The sequence below is a fragment of the Cynocephalus volans genome, chromosome 6 (assembly GCF_027409185.1).
Source record: "Cynocephalus volans isolate mCynVol1 chromosome 6, mCynVol1.pri, whole genome shotgun sequence".
NCBI lineage: Eukaryota > Metazoa > Chordata > Mammalia > Dermoptera > Cynocephalidae > Cynocephalus > Cynocephalus volans.
The window spans coordinates 136,227,144-136,241,432 of NC_084465.1; the positions used below are offsets into that span (position 1 = coordinate 136,227,144).

At 41.3% G+C, this 14,289-nt stretch overlaps 1 protein-coding gene across 1 annotated transcript; it reads right to left on the reverse strand.

Annotated features, from left to right (window-relative positions):
• Positions 1–1,294: 1,294 nt before the first annotated feature.
• Positions 1,295–9,836, reverse strand: C1QL3 (complement C1q like 3). The gene is made up of 2 exons (XM_063101303.1): positions 8,431–9,836; positions 1,295–2,621 (listed from the first exon to the last, which is right to left on the reverse strand). The coding sequence occupies exons 1-2, from the start codon at positions 9,016–9,018 to the stop codon at positions 2,442–2,444; spliced, it is 768 nt and encodes a 255-aa protein (XP_062957373.1). The 5' UTR covers positions 9,019–9,836; the 3' UTR covers positions 1,295–2,441.
• Between the last annotated feature and the right edge of the window lie 4,453 nt (positions 9,837–14,289).

Sequence of the window (14,289 nt, forward strand, 5' to 3'; positions counted from 1 at the left end):
TTATGTATATTCCCTTTATTTCCTTTACCTTTTATTTGTTTTTCCTTGGGCCTAAACAGAGAAAATAATGTTCATTTATCTAAAGAAAAAGCCAGATCTATTGGAAATGACAGTCTGCTTCTAGTGCCTTCTTTAAAAGGTATCCAGCCCTGATATTTTATGTAAATAAAGCCTTTTTAAAAAACTCTTAGTTAAAACACTAAGTTGATGTATACTGCTGTTTGTAAATTAATCTTTTGGTTGAATCCTCACTATTCAATTTAGTACTGAAAAAATTCTCCAAACCCTTGCCACTAATTCCTCTTTGATAAATATATATCATTAAATAAAAATAAAATCCATTGCAATTGATTTATGAGTTATCTTACATATTAGACTAAATAGAATTAATCATTATTCTTAATGAATGGGCTAAGTGTTTTTAATCATATAAATCAAGACAATTATTCACACTAAAGCATTTAAACAGAGCAAACAACACCTTCAGATGGGAACACCATGCATAACTTTTGGAAAGTTGAGGTTTGCTAAATAAAAGATATTTCTGCTGATCAAAAATGATCAAACTTTCTGTGTATTAGAACAGAAAGTACAAAAGAGGAATGAGCCAGGAGAACAAACTAATTCCTTTAAATGGAAAAATGCAAATGTCCTTCACCAGTAAAACAAGCAGATTTTTAAATCTCTGTTTTTGAAATCTATTTGTCAAAGAATCTTCAAAGGGGAACATATTTTTCATTGTAATAATGAAAGTTATGTGATAGGCTCTATCAACATGCATTTTTAATATTTCCTTCGATTAAAGAGATGACTTTTGGCAGTGTATTTTAACCAAAAAGGACTTGCATTGCTCTTAAAATCTACTTTACCGTCAGCTTCAAAACACCTGAGAAAAAAGAAAAAGTTGAAAACTCAAATGCATATAATTAATACGCAGTGTGAAGGAAAACCACTCGTTTCTGCAGTCTTCATATTAGCAGTCTGCCACAGAATGCAGCGGAAATATTGATTGGCATATGGCAATAAAGCAACCATAGGCTTAACTTACGGACATGTGAAGTATAGGGCATTTTAATCTAGTAAAATTTAATTTTCTGGATAACTCTTAAAGAGGAGTCATTTTCATTATTTTGCTATTCCATATATTTTTGTCATTTAAAATATATTTCAATCCAAAATAAGTCAAATAATTTATGCATGTTTGTGTGTGTGTATATACGCATACACTTTTTAAAATTAAATTTCTGAGGCTATATAGCCACTGTGCCTTTTGGACTCAAACCATATATATATATTTATTTATTTATTTATTTATTTATTTATTTATTTATTCATTCATTTATTTATATAAATAAAACATTTCATCTAACATATATATGTATATGTATGTGTGTGTGTTGTATGGCAGGTATTTGTGTAAAATATATACACTTTGTTGTCAGATTGGTTATATGTGAAATTGTTAATTTTGAAATAACCTCAGGCTACAGACTTGTAGTAACCGTCCCAAGACCTTACTTAGTGTCCCCTTGGTGACACATGCCGTAGCTCAAATTAAACCTGTGTGCATTGGGTTATGAATAATCTTTTGTTCCAAAGAAGGCAAAAGCCTCAGTTTGATTTAATACTAAAGAATAAATTTCTCTGACTTTCTAAGTAAATCTAAATGTATTCAATTGACAAAATGGACACAGAGGGGATTTTCCAAATACCATACATAATTACACATTTTCATACGTAGAAGGTAATCCTATGATACAATTTCCATCTCTATTTTTAAAGACTATCACCAGAAAAGAGAGAAAAGAAAATTCACAAGGAAAAGAAAATGTAAAAACGATCATAGGCGTGGGAATTCCCTCAAATCCAGAAAATTCCAGGTTAAGGCTTGAAGTTGAATCATTCCCAGGTCTAGCTCTAAAGTTAACAAGAGAACAAGGCAAACAATTTCTTTGGGGACAAGCAGCATTATTTCAATTCGACCTTCTCCAGTGGGGTAAAAGCATTCTTCCCCCACACTATGAATGGACTCCAAGTATCATATTAAGCAGGGAAACTCACAAGAACCAAAGCTGACGTACGGATAGAAGCAGCAATATCACAGTACACCAAAGTATCATATATATTGAAGAAATAATTCAGTGTCTTAGATTTTTCTATAAAAATTTGTGATCTATTTAGGACTTCATTCACATCGACACTAACAATAGGAGTATTTGCTTTGGCGGTAGTGGATCACACATCTGCTTATCTTGCTTTTAATATTTTTTTACATAATGTTTCTGAGTGATACAGATGTGAGTCAGGTAGCATTTGATTTCCCCACATATACACAACTGAGGTGCCCTGCAATTGGCATCCCCTGGGATCCTTGATTCACTGACGTTAGCCATATGAATCCAGTGTTCAAACTCAGAATAATAAACTTAGTTTCTGCATTATCAGTCGGCATAAATAATAAATCCAGAAAACGTGCTGTATTTGTTGTTGTTTCCTCCATGGGCTTTCCCGCCATCTAATTTGATGTAGACTTCGTCTCCTGGCTCCAAATGAAGAACCACACTATTACTGGCATAGTCGTAATTCTGATCAGCATCTTGAGCAATGGCACTAGCACGCACCTATGTGAAAACAGACAAGAATTAGAATTCGTAAAAGAAAATTCTCAAATTTTCTTTCTTTGCCACTCACACAGAATCCTAAGTGGACTTGCTGCCATAGCACAGAATTTAGCATAGGAAAGTCCACCTTGGCCTCAGAGCTTTATGAGGATATCTCTGTAACAGTTTCAACTATGTTAGTGGAAAGGAGGAAAGAAAGGGAGAAAACAGGGCTTTAGTGAGGACAAACATTCCAGCACTCTTTCTAACCACACATTATAAACAATGCATATAATCCATTCCCTTCTTAAATCACTACTTTTTCTAATTTCTTGAATCTCTATGCCCAATCACTTTTTGAAGTGGAAATAAATAATAGTATTGTTTTGCATTTTAATTTAAGCCAAATAGCAACATTCTAACTCGCTGTTCATCAGTGCAAAAGTTCAAGTCTGAGTTCAGTTGGTCGCCACAATTATTAGAAAATTGTGATCTACGGTAGGTAAAGACCCAGGGAAATACCAACACTCTACTGCGTAAGAAGAATAAAAAGGAAGAAAGCTCTTTGATTTAGTGCATTCAAAATACAATTCAAGTAAAGCCCCTTTTACCAGGCCACTTCAGAAGCTTAACTCATTTAAACATCTTTGGTTATGTCACCCCCAAGTTCTCAGAGTTCTTTTTTCTGTTTGTGCTTTTTTATCTCTTAATTATGATTTGTGCACTTAAATCAACAACTTAATTTCAACATATCTAAAAGTCATAGAAGGAACTAAATTTCCATGATTTGAGGTATCTCAAATTTCCAGAATTTTTGAGTGATTTCATTGAATATCCTTTTATATTTAGGTGATTCTAAATGTGTGGTTTGCTTTGAGAATAGGGGTCGCTTATTATAATCTGTTCATGTTGAGCCTGTGATCTCATTAGTGAGCTGATAGACATTTGCAAACGGTCATATTGCCTGTCATATCATGTAATATGGACAGTCTGTCACATCCTCAACTCAAATTAGGCTTCACATTCATTTAGATATATTTTGATTCTGCCTTGGAAAATCTTTCAATAGACAGATGTAGTTGATTTATTTCAATACAACATCTCCAACTTTGTGGCTTGTTTCTACTCCACTTTTAATGATATTTCTCTGAATAACCTAGCAAGTGATATAGTGGTTTTGTAAACCTGCACTATGTAATAATGCATGACTTGAGATGCAATATGCTGGATTTTATCACTTGGCAAAATGAGAGGAATGAGATGTAAGTCAAGAATTTCCATGCATTTCTTTCAAAATTTAAATGATAGGCTTTCAAATTAAATTTTCATGTGATACGTTCTCACATTAATGCTGAAATGATAAAAAAGGAGAAGGCTCTTTGACACTGCTGAACTTGTAAAGTAATTTGAGCAGTATTTTAAAAATTTCTTTCTGGGTATCGCATAGCAAGAGGAGGAAAGGGCTTAAAGGATGTGGAATTGCTTAACACTGTGCTAACTGGCAATAATATAATGAAAGCAAGATACCATGTAATTAAGCTCAGAAGCATTGACTCAAATGTATACGCCAATTTAGTGAAGTGATCTGTTTTGACCATTAAATAATAACACAATTGAACTTCATAATATTTACCAAGAATTAATCATCAGTTTGTAGGAGCTAAATGCTTTGATTCATTAATTTCACCTAGTCATTAATTCCCAGGGAGAAAAATCTACAAGGAGGATATTGTTATTATGACTTGATATTTTTTAATGTGTAGATTTTTAATGGGTGCGAAAAATTAAAATACAAAATAATAATTAGCTATATTAGCATTATATTAATTGATTATCAATCTATAACATACTTCTCGGCTATTATTAATAACCAGACACAGATTTTAGTCAGTGCTTTGTGTGTTTAGTATACTGTGCTTTAACATTGTTTTCTACATGAAGGCATTTGAGAACCAGGACATATTAAAATGACTTGATTTAGAGACAATAATCTTTAAAAATATATAATGCAGTTTTTATTCTATAGGGTATAACCACAAAACCAAGTAAATGCTACCATTTTTATTCAATAGGTGTAGCCATAAAAACCTGCAAATGTATCAGAGTGATTCCACCAACTGGCAGGTTACCCTTACAGTTTTTACTTCCTTTGTTGGATAAAGCCGGTGTGATTGCTTTTTAATGAAAGTAATTCTCTAAGATTTTAACCTATACTGTACATTAATACTTCCCCAGTTAAATAATTGCCATACTCCAGTGTACTTTACATGGTTTTAGTATGCCTGCTCACCTGCTCGTACTCTAAAGGTGTAATGGGACATGAAATTTCAAGCTCTAGTGTCCAGCTTAGTGACTGCAACAATTCTTCCTTTAAGCCATCAAACTATTGAGGAAGGTAATGCGTTCATCCTGGAGGCTATTTTCAGGTTTCTAAATGTACACTGATTTTAGCATTTTGTCTGGGAATATGTGCATCCTTTCCTTAACCCAATATACCCATTTCTTCCTAAATTTACTCTAATATCTTTCCTTATTATAAGTTCACTATTTAGATTCTGTTTTATCTTTAGTCCATGTTTTACTGCCCCTAAAAAGATAATTAAGTTGACATGTCATTAATCTCTCTAATAAATGAATATCAACCCACAAGCTATTCATTCTTTCCAATATATTTTATGTTCATTGGTGCCATATCTAGTCAATTCTTAAAAGAGTAAAACTTGGTCTCTAATTATTTTATAGGTCTAATCCTGAGCCAGTTTTAGTTTTTATTATAGTGGTTTATAATAGTGGTATTGTAGTGATTGTATTCAAACAGCAAATTTTTTTTAGGTTTTCTGCTAAAAGTATACAAACATTAAAAATATTTCCTGTATTTATGTAAAGCTATTTTGAATTCAGCTTTTACCTATAATATGCACTGTCATGGGCTCTCAACAAATGGTAAGATTAGATTTAGGTTGATGGTTTCTTGGGGAATATGAGAACTGTGCTCCTTTTAGTGATATGTTTGTGAGAATGTAATAGGTTGTATAGCTTCAGCATTATCTTATTAGTAAGGGTTTATCATTAGAGACAATATTTATGGTAACATTTGCTAATTTAATTAATTGCTACTGATGTTCTCATAATTTCATTTTCATTGTACTTCTGTGGAATCATAAACAAAAGGTTAAGTGGCTCATCAGGTTAATTTACTGGCCTTTGATGTTTCCATCTGTGATCCTACATTCAACACAAAGCATAAATAAAATGGCTCTCATATGGTTACGGTCCAGAGGAATTGCTCTTTCCTGGAGTGAACTGCATTTTTAGTTTAATTTTTGTGCTTCTCAAAATCCACTTAATCCTTAGAACATTACACTGACATGGATCTCTGAGTTTCTGTTTTATGAAAACAAATTAGGTCAGCTCAGAGGAGGAAACTGCCATTCTAAGAAGTGATCAGACAAGGGTATAATTGAAAATCAAGGATAAAGTATTTATTTAAAATTAATAAAAAGAGATTTTACAAGATTTCTCATTTGTAACTGCCTGCAGTCCAGACTTTACAAAATAGTTTTATATTCTAGAGATAAAATTCCTTACCAGTGATATTGTAATAACCATTTTCTAAAATAGTTCACACTGTACTCAAAAATATATTGTTTACCACTATATATTTATTTTCTGAATTACCTGTTGCATAACTTTTGCAAAAGTGGCAGTTTAATACTGTCAATGGAAAGCATTATATTTATAAGGTCAGCTGTTTTACCTTATTTTTTCCCCTGATCCTCATAGAATGTGTATGCTAGGGTGATTCCAAGGAGCATTTTACCTCCCAACAATGAAATTTTAAAAACAGGATGCACACAGGACACCTATATAGAATGGATTTCTTGGAATCTGTATAACCTACACAGGCTCAGCAGTCTAGATGTCAACATTTAAACTAATTTAAATTTATTATTCCTGGTTTTTCATGAGATTGCAATTTCTGGATATTTAAAGTCGTGACCATTTTTTATACATTTGCTGACAAAACTGGCATCTAATTCCATTTTAATTGATACTTCTAAAAATCTCTTCAGCTGCATAGTATTTTCCAGACCTAACCTTTGAGTCAGAAGGGAGCCAATTTGTAAATAAAGGGGTGCCTCTTGGCTGCCTGCTGAGGGAGTTAGTAAACCGTTTTGTTCAGAAGACACAATAACTCTATTTTTGTGCCGTGAGTCATGCCCTTTTTAGCCATTTACCAATAACTATCCCGTTGCTTTGTGAATAATTTTTATTTATCTTATTGTTTTCATACCTAATAACAATAATAAACAACTCTATCAGTGCCTCCTGGTGGCCATTTTTTCTTTTTGTTCTATGTGCCCTGAGGGTCCCTTAAGCTATTTGTAAGAAAGGATAGAGACAGGACTTTTTTTGTCCTTTCTCTCTCATATATTTAGGACATTTGTCTTTCACTTTTGAAAGAATTCTGACCCTGAATTAGGTCTTTAAAAACAACCCTGCTCTAGTGGTGCTTAATAGAAACCCGGGTTATAGCTAAGAAGGTCTGAATTTCCAGGGGACGAGAGATACGAACCTCAATAGCCCTTGTTAATCAAAGTTGCTGCATATGAAGCCTCGTGATGGCGACGGAGGGGTCGCCGGCCATTCCCGATGCCACTCGATAAGCAAAGTTAAAAACCAGGAACTCAGCCCAAACTGAGGACTGTAGGCTGCAAGGCCTCTCCCCAACGGCTGCTGATTCGGCGTGTATAGAAGGTCCAATTACACTTTTAGGTAGTTACAAATATTCTTTTCCTCCACTTACTAAGAGATCAAACACGGTTCGGTTTTGCAGGGACCGCGAATTTCCTCAGCAAATGGTAAAGTGGCTCTCTGCACAGCACTGTAGACCCGTGGCTCTTGCGGCAGCGCCGACCAACTCAGGACCTCGTGGTCCTGGGCTAACCCGAAGCTATTTCACAGTGAAGGCCAATGCCGCGTGCGAGCAAAAACGCTGGGGTTGGAAAGACCCCCACGCAGGCGGCCTGGGGCCCACTGGCGGGGAGGCCCATGGACCCCGGACCGGGCTCGGACCTGTCGCCCTCCTCGCCACTCGCCCGTGCGTCCTGCTACTCCAGTCTGTAGTTTGGATTCTCTATTTGGGTGCGTGTTGTGTTTCACGGCGTAAACCCCTGAGTCTCAACTTTTCCTTTTGTTATCAGCACTCCTTGCCTCTCCCCTCTTCTTCCGCTGAAAACTAAACCCGAGCGTCTTGAAATTGACTATAGGTGAGTTTCACGGCAGGGGACCTGCAAGGGCACTTGTTCAACTGCGTGCCCCACAGCACCGCCTTGGATGCGCCCCGCTTGGACTCGCTCCTTCAGGTCCCTTTTTTCTCCCTCGGGCCTTTGTGTATCTCCCCCGGGGTTGTCACCCTGACACGCCCATTCCTGACTCGCTCAGACATCCCCATGCCCGGGCAAGCCTGTAAGCGGCCCTACGCTGCTGAGGATCCCACGGCCGGAGGTCGCTTCCTGCTCCGGGACTCCCCGGGTGCAGGTGCAGGCGATGTCCGGGGAACCGAGCTCCCGGCTTCCCGCCCCTCGAGGGTCGCGCTTCACGCGCGCGCACCTATTGCTGGTCCGAGACTCCGGAACCGCCCTCTCCAGGCTGCGGGGTGCCCTCCGCCGCTCAAGACCCCCACGTGTCCGGGGTGGAACCGCGTCCCCCCTCGCCGTGGTTCCCGGGAGCCCGGCTGCCGCGCCCATCCTCAGCGGGGCTCCCACTCCCATTTCCGGGGTCTCCTCCCTGTCGCCCGCACCTTCCCGCGCTCCCTCCCCGCCCTCACCTGGTTGTTTTTGCAGAGATCAGCCCACATGCTGGTGCCATCCCCTCCGCGCATCAGGACGTGGTAGGTGAAAAAGTAGATGCCCGGGATGGAGCAGGTGAACTTGCCCGTGGTGGGGTCGTAGTGGTTTCCGAGGTTGGTGACCACGTCGTCGAACTTGAGCACCTCGTAGCCTTCGTGCTGCCGCTTGAGGCCGGCGTAGAAGGCGATCTTGGGCACCGTGCTGTAGGTGGCGGCGCTGATGGCCCCGGCCGCGTTCAGGCCGGGCGCCCCGGGAGGGCCCGGCAGGCCTTGGCGGCCCGGCTCGCCCTTCTCGCCCGGGGGCCCCACGGGGCCCGGCGGCCCGGGCTCACCCGGGGGCCCACGCGGGCCCGCCTTCCCCGGTCGGCCGGCTTCGCCTTTGGGGCCCTGGATGAAGGTGGGCAGGGACTGCATGAGCCCGCGGTCGGGCGTGGCGGCCGTGCTGGGCGCCTTGGTGCCCCCATAGGGGTCGCAGACCATGCGGCAGGTGCCCAGCATCTCGTAGTGCGCCGACGTGCCGGCCGAGCTCACCAGCACCGGGATGAGGATGACCAGCAGCAGAACCATCACCACCCCCAGCGCCCCGGCGGCGATCAGGCGCCTCCTGCTGCCCACCAGCCGGCTCAGCGCGGGGCGATCCTCTTGTCTGCTTTTGGACAAAATTTTGAAGGTTGGGCGGGGACCTCCTCAGAGCCGAAAACAACCCCCTGCGAACCCCAACTCCCCTGGGCGGGCGGGCGGGCGCGCGCGCCGGCCGCTCCTCGCCGGCTCCTGCTCCCCCCGCTGAGGCTGCGGCTGGGGAGGGAGCTGGGGCGCCGAGTGACTTGAGCTGAAGTCCCGAGCCGGGGGTGGGGGCTGGGGCGGGGTGCGCAGGGCGCCCTCTCGCCTCCAGAGAACCCCTTGGCACCTGTGGCTGGTGCTGGCGCCGGCGCGGCCACCCGGAGGGCAGAGCCAGCCGCCCGCGTCTCGCGCTCGCCCGGGCCGCTCACACTTTTATGCCGCCGCTGCCTGCGATCGACTTTTCCGTTTTTGCCGACTGCGCCAGTTCGCACCAACTTTCCGTCTGAAGTTGCCTTTTTCTGCCTCCTCCTTCTCTTCTTTCGCTCTCTCGGTTCGCCCGTCCCCTGCCTTTTTTTCTCCCCCCTTCCTTCTTTGCAACCACCACAACTCTAATAGAGGCGCACCCCCAAAGCCCCGCGCCGGCCGCGCGAGCTCGGGCCGGGCGCCCCCCGGGTGCGCGGAGCGGCGGCGGCGGCGGGCACGGTCGGCTCCTTGGCGAGGCTGGAGCTGGAGCTGGAGCAGCGGAGCGAGCAGCGGCGAGCGCCTCACCGCCGGGAGCCGAGCGCGAGAGAGACTGAAGGCAGAATTCTGCCTGGGTACCACCTGCCAGGAGAAGAGGAGGCTGACAAACGCGAGCCCGAGCAATTTATAGGCACCCAAGGCACAGAGGAAGGGGAGCCGTTTGGCGTCTCATAGCAGCATCTGCTCTGCTCATCCCACTCAGAGAGAGTTTGGCATTACTCTGACAATGTGGGATTTTTTTTTTTTCGGCCTCTCTTTTTTTTTACCCCCTCTCTGCACATGGATGAACAGTGAAATCCTGAATACTCCCTTGCTGAACCCAGGCGATGGCAGCGCTCTCGCTGGAAATATCTAGGAGAGGGATACAGCTATATGACAGCCGCCAGGACTCAAGGGTCACACCTAAGTCCCCTATTTTCCCTCTGCCAGCAGCCCCAGTTGTAGGGCAGAGGTGAAGGTTGAAAGGAGGGTGGCTGGGTTGACAATATTTCTTTACTGGCTCATCCACAATCAGTGCTTCAGGTGTTTTTTCAAAATGCCACTTTTAACATAAGAAGGGCCCTTTAGAATTTTCCAGATGGTAGATGTGATTTTTAACCTTATGATTTTCCTTCCCAGCCTTCTAAATGGAATAAGGTGTTAAAGGTGTGTTGAAAAGCCAAAGAACATTCCTCAATGATTTTAAATGGGCAGGTCCATCGCATGAAGAGGGGAGGGTTGGTTCTTTCTACAAACGCTGCACGGTGGTGAATGCGTACATATGTGCTCTTACAGACTTAAAATTCTAGCAACCTTTCAGGAGATACTGCCACTGGACCTGATGTTGCACTTACTTACAGATGCTACCTGCATGAGAAATAATCGTTTGTCAAAATGCCTTCAAAGGTCTTAAGATATAGTAAGCAGCGTTTACTCAAGTGCTGGGCAAGGTCTTTCCCTACGATATAAAGAGTTCCACAAGCTCTATAGCAGAGCTCCCAAATGCACGTTGGGGGAAGGGAGAAAAAGGAAAAATATGACAAAGAAGAGCCCCTACTGACGGTGGGAGAGCGAGAGAAGGAACAGCCTGGATTTATAATATGAATGGAAAGCCCCCAGAGTAGATATTAGGCAAGTTATCCCACCAACGAATGCATAAAGACGAACGAGAACAGCTTTAAATAAATAAGTAAAATTGATTCCTAAATCATACTTCTGCATTCAGGAGCAATGGATGTCAATCAAATGTAGGTGACATTTGCTTGTCAATACGGGGATGATGGCTGGGAAGACCATGACTTATTATATCAAGGCGAGAATCTGAAATGAGAAGCAGGAACAAATAAGACTACAGCACGCAAACAATAACCTCCCAGGTGACGACCAGCAGCCTGTGATCTTGTCCGTAGACTCCACAGCACGGACGAGTCCTTCCTGGTTCCTTGGTTCCTTTAGCTCCCCAGCCTCCACCCCCTCCACCCCACCCTACCAGTTTAGTTTGTTCTTTCTTTCCTTCTTCTCTGTTTCAAAACCAAATAAGGTCAAATGAGCAGACAGAAGGAAACAAAGATTCATTGATTTTGAGAGAAATGTCAGACGCTCCTGCAGGTGGAGAATCAACACCAAGGACTTGGGCTGTGTGGCTCAGTGTGGCCCCAGTCTCCACATCTGCCCGGCTGCTGATAGAGGCGTTGCTGTGGGTGCTGGAAAATAGTCCCTCCCACTTCTCAATGCTTTAACTTTTAGTGTAGAGTAGTGGTTTTATGAATGTGCATCTTTTTCTTGGGCGTAATTATACACATAATCCTGTAATATTTTTGTTCACATGAGCTACCTTATTTTTACGTTTTTAAGCAGGAAACACATAGTAAGTTCTCTCCAGGCCATAATACCTACTTTCCTAACACGCCTTTTGGCTTGCTTCTCCAAAGTCATCTCTCTTTTGGAGGACAAAATGGCAAGCTGTAGTAGCAGCAATGGAAGGTAATATATTAATGAAATAAACTCTGATGCACCAAGTTATCAAAATTCATAAGGCCTCTTTATTGCTAAGGGGAGTATGGCAAGGGATAAAAAGGGAGTTTTTAAAAGGTAAAGGTGTATAAAAAAATTCTCATCAAAACCTCAAGATACACAGAGTTTTCCCACTGAGGGATGCTCATCTTATGGAGGAACCCTTCAATGATAACATAAAATATTAGAGTTGGAATGGACCCTAGGAAGCTAGTGTCCACCCAGCTCAGGCAGATAAGAAGACAGACAGAGCTTCAAGTAGAATCAGGACCATCCAATGAGCTTGTTGGTACTTCCTCCTCTCCGCAATCAATACACCTCGTCCCAGCCTGAGACTGACCATACCAGTCTTAGGAATTGAGATTTTCCTCCTTCTACTTTCTCTGATGCCAAAGCAAAGTTTGATTTTGCAAGTGAGTGCCCTCACATCTTAAAGCTCTGCTGAGATGTTGAAAGGTGTCAGGAGTCCTCACTCATAATGAAGGTGTCCCTCTCTCAGGCCATATTGCTGACCCCAGACTTTCTATCAAGAGCACAAACCTGGGTAGACCATGGACACTTGGCTTTTTAGTAAAATAGATTTAAATTATTAGTCTCCTTTCTCTTCTCTAGAAATGTCCCACTATGGGTTACTAGAGGTGGGAAACAGGGAGGGGGAGGGGGATAGCAAGAAATGGGTCAATGGACACAAAACAGCTAGATAGGAAAAATAAGTTGTATTGGTGTACAGTGGAGCTAAGAATCTATAATTAACATTAATTTACTGCATGTTATCAAATGACTAGAAGAGATCAAATGTCCTCAACACACACAAAAAAAGGATTACATTTTGTAATTTGTAATGCTAATTATCCTGACTCGATCCTCACGTTATACACAGGGATGGATATTCAACTCTGTACCCCACAAATATGCATAATCAATTATGTTTCAATAAAAAAAGTCTCACCATGCACTTTGGGGAAATTTTTTTTTTTCAGGGATGACTTGGTAGTAGATGAATTCATTATGGCTGGTTACTGCCACTTTCCACTGCTCAAATGTCTCAGAAGATTTTCTGGAAAGTTACTCACACTTCAGCTCTTGTTCTGACAGTGTGAATAAACCATCTGATAAGGCATATTACTCATCATCTTTATATATATATATATATATATATATATATATATATATATATATATATATATATATATATATATATAAAATAAATGTGTCAATTAAAAAAGTATTTTATTTTCTTCAGTCCTCATTTGAGAACTAAGTTTTCTCTCATACTTTATTAATCTTGGAAGTGGACCCTGGAATCTAATTTTCACAGTACCTCCCAATCATGTCTCAAGAAAATACCAGGCACCACACACCCATTCCTTCTGCACCTGGGCCTTTGGGACTCTTCTGATGATAAAGTCCAATCCAGAAACCCGTGATCAGGAGTGGGTTACAATCTTGTGATTTCCATCTTTCATTTTCATTGTCTGTGTTGCTTTTGGAGAGCTGAGCAGATCCTAAGCACAGAAATCCCACACAGACATGCACGACCATCCATTAATCTTCACTGAGCCACCAGCGGCAGCATAACCCTACCCTGGGCTCTTACTTGACAAACAAATATTTAGCCATGAGAATGATTTCCAAATCCAGCAGCACTTAAGCAGAAATAGTGTTTCTTATAACAGGAAAAAAATAACAAATTAATGAACCCAATGGCTATCTAGAGAAGCAGACATAAAAAATATAAGAAATTAGGACCAGATCGGCCATTTATCTTTCATTTCTGGGTCTCTGAATTGTATTCCAGAACATGTTTTTTTGACTGAAGGACTGTAGATTTCTAGCCTGAAAGGGTCTGCTTGGTGTTATATAGGGAAATAGCATATGCGTATGGCTTTGGAATTAGATGGGTCTTAATTTGAATACTAGCTTTCTCTTTTACTAGCTGTAATAGTTACTTAATCTCCCTGAGGCTCAGCTTCCTTTTCTGCAAAATGGAAATAACACTAATATCTAAATTATAGGGTTGTTGTGAAGATATAGTGAGTTAGTACATGTAATTACAATAGTACTCAACTCATAATAAGAGCCCAATAAATGCCAACTTTCATCTTGGTATATTGTAGGACTACTGAGTAGCATGTGTGTCTGTCAGTTAGGTGGTAGAACACAGGCTTAATAAAGGAAGCTAAAGCCAGAGGGCCAGACTTAAGACAAGTGACATATAATGGACAATAAGTGTTACAGACTTAGACAAAATTGGAAAGAGCAAAAAAGTTCTCCAGGTGAGTTGCCTATATGTACCCTTTATGAGATAAAACTCAAAACAAGGATCACTTTACCCTTCTCTAAAGTAAGAAAACAAGTTTCATATCAAGATAATATGAATTCTCTGTAGTTTGACAGACTAAGTTTTCACATTTGGGACCTAGTAGGATGCATTAGAATGTGCTTTTAGTCCTCTAGAAAGTCCCCAAGTCAACAAGTTGCAAGTGTATTTAAAAATTATTGAAGTAGTTATTCAGGTCAGGAACTGCTCCTGTAGATGATGTT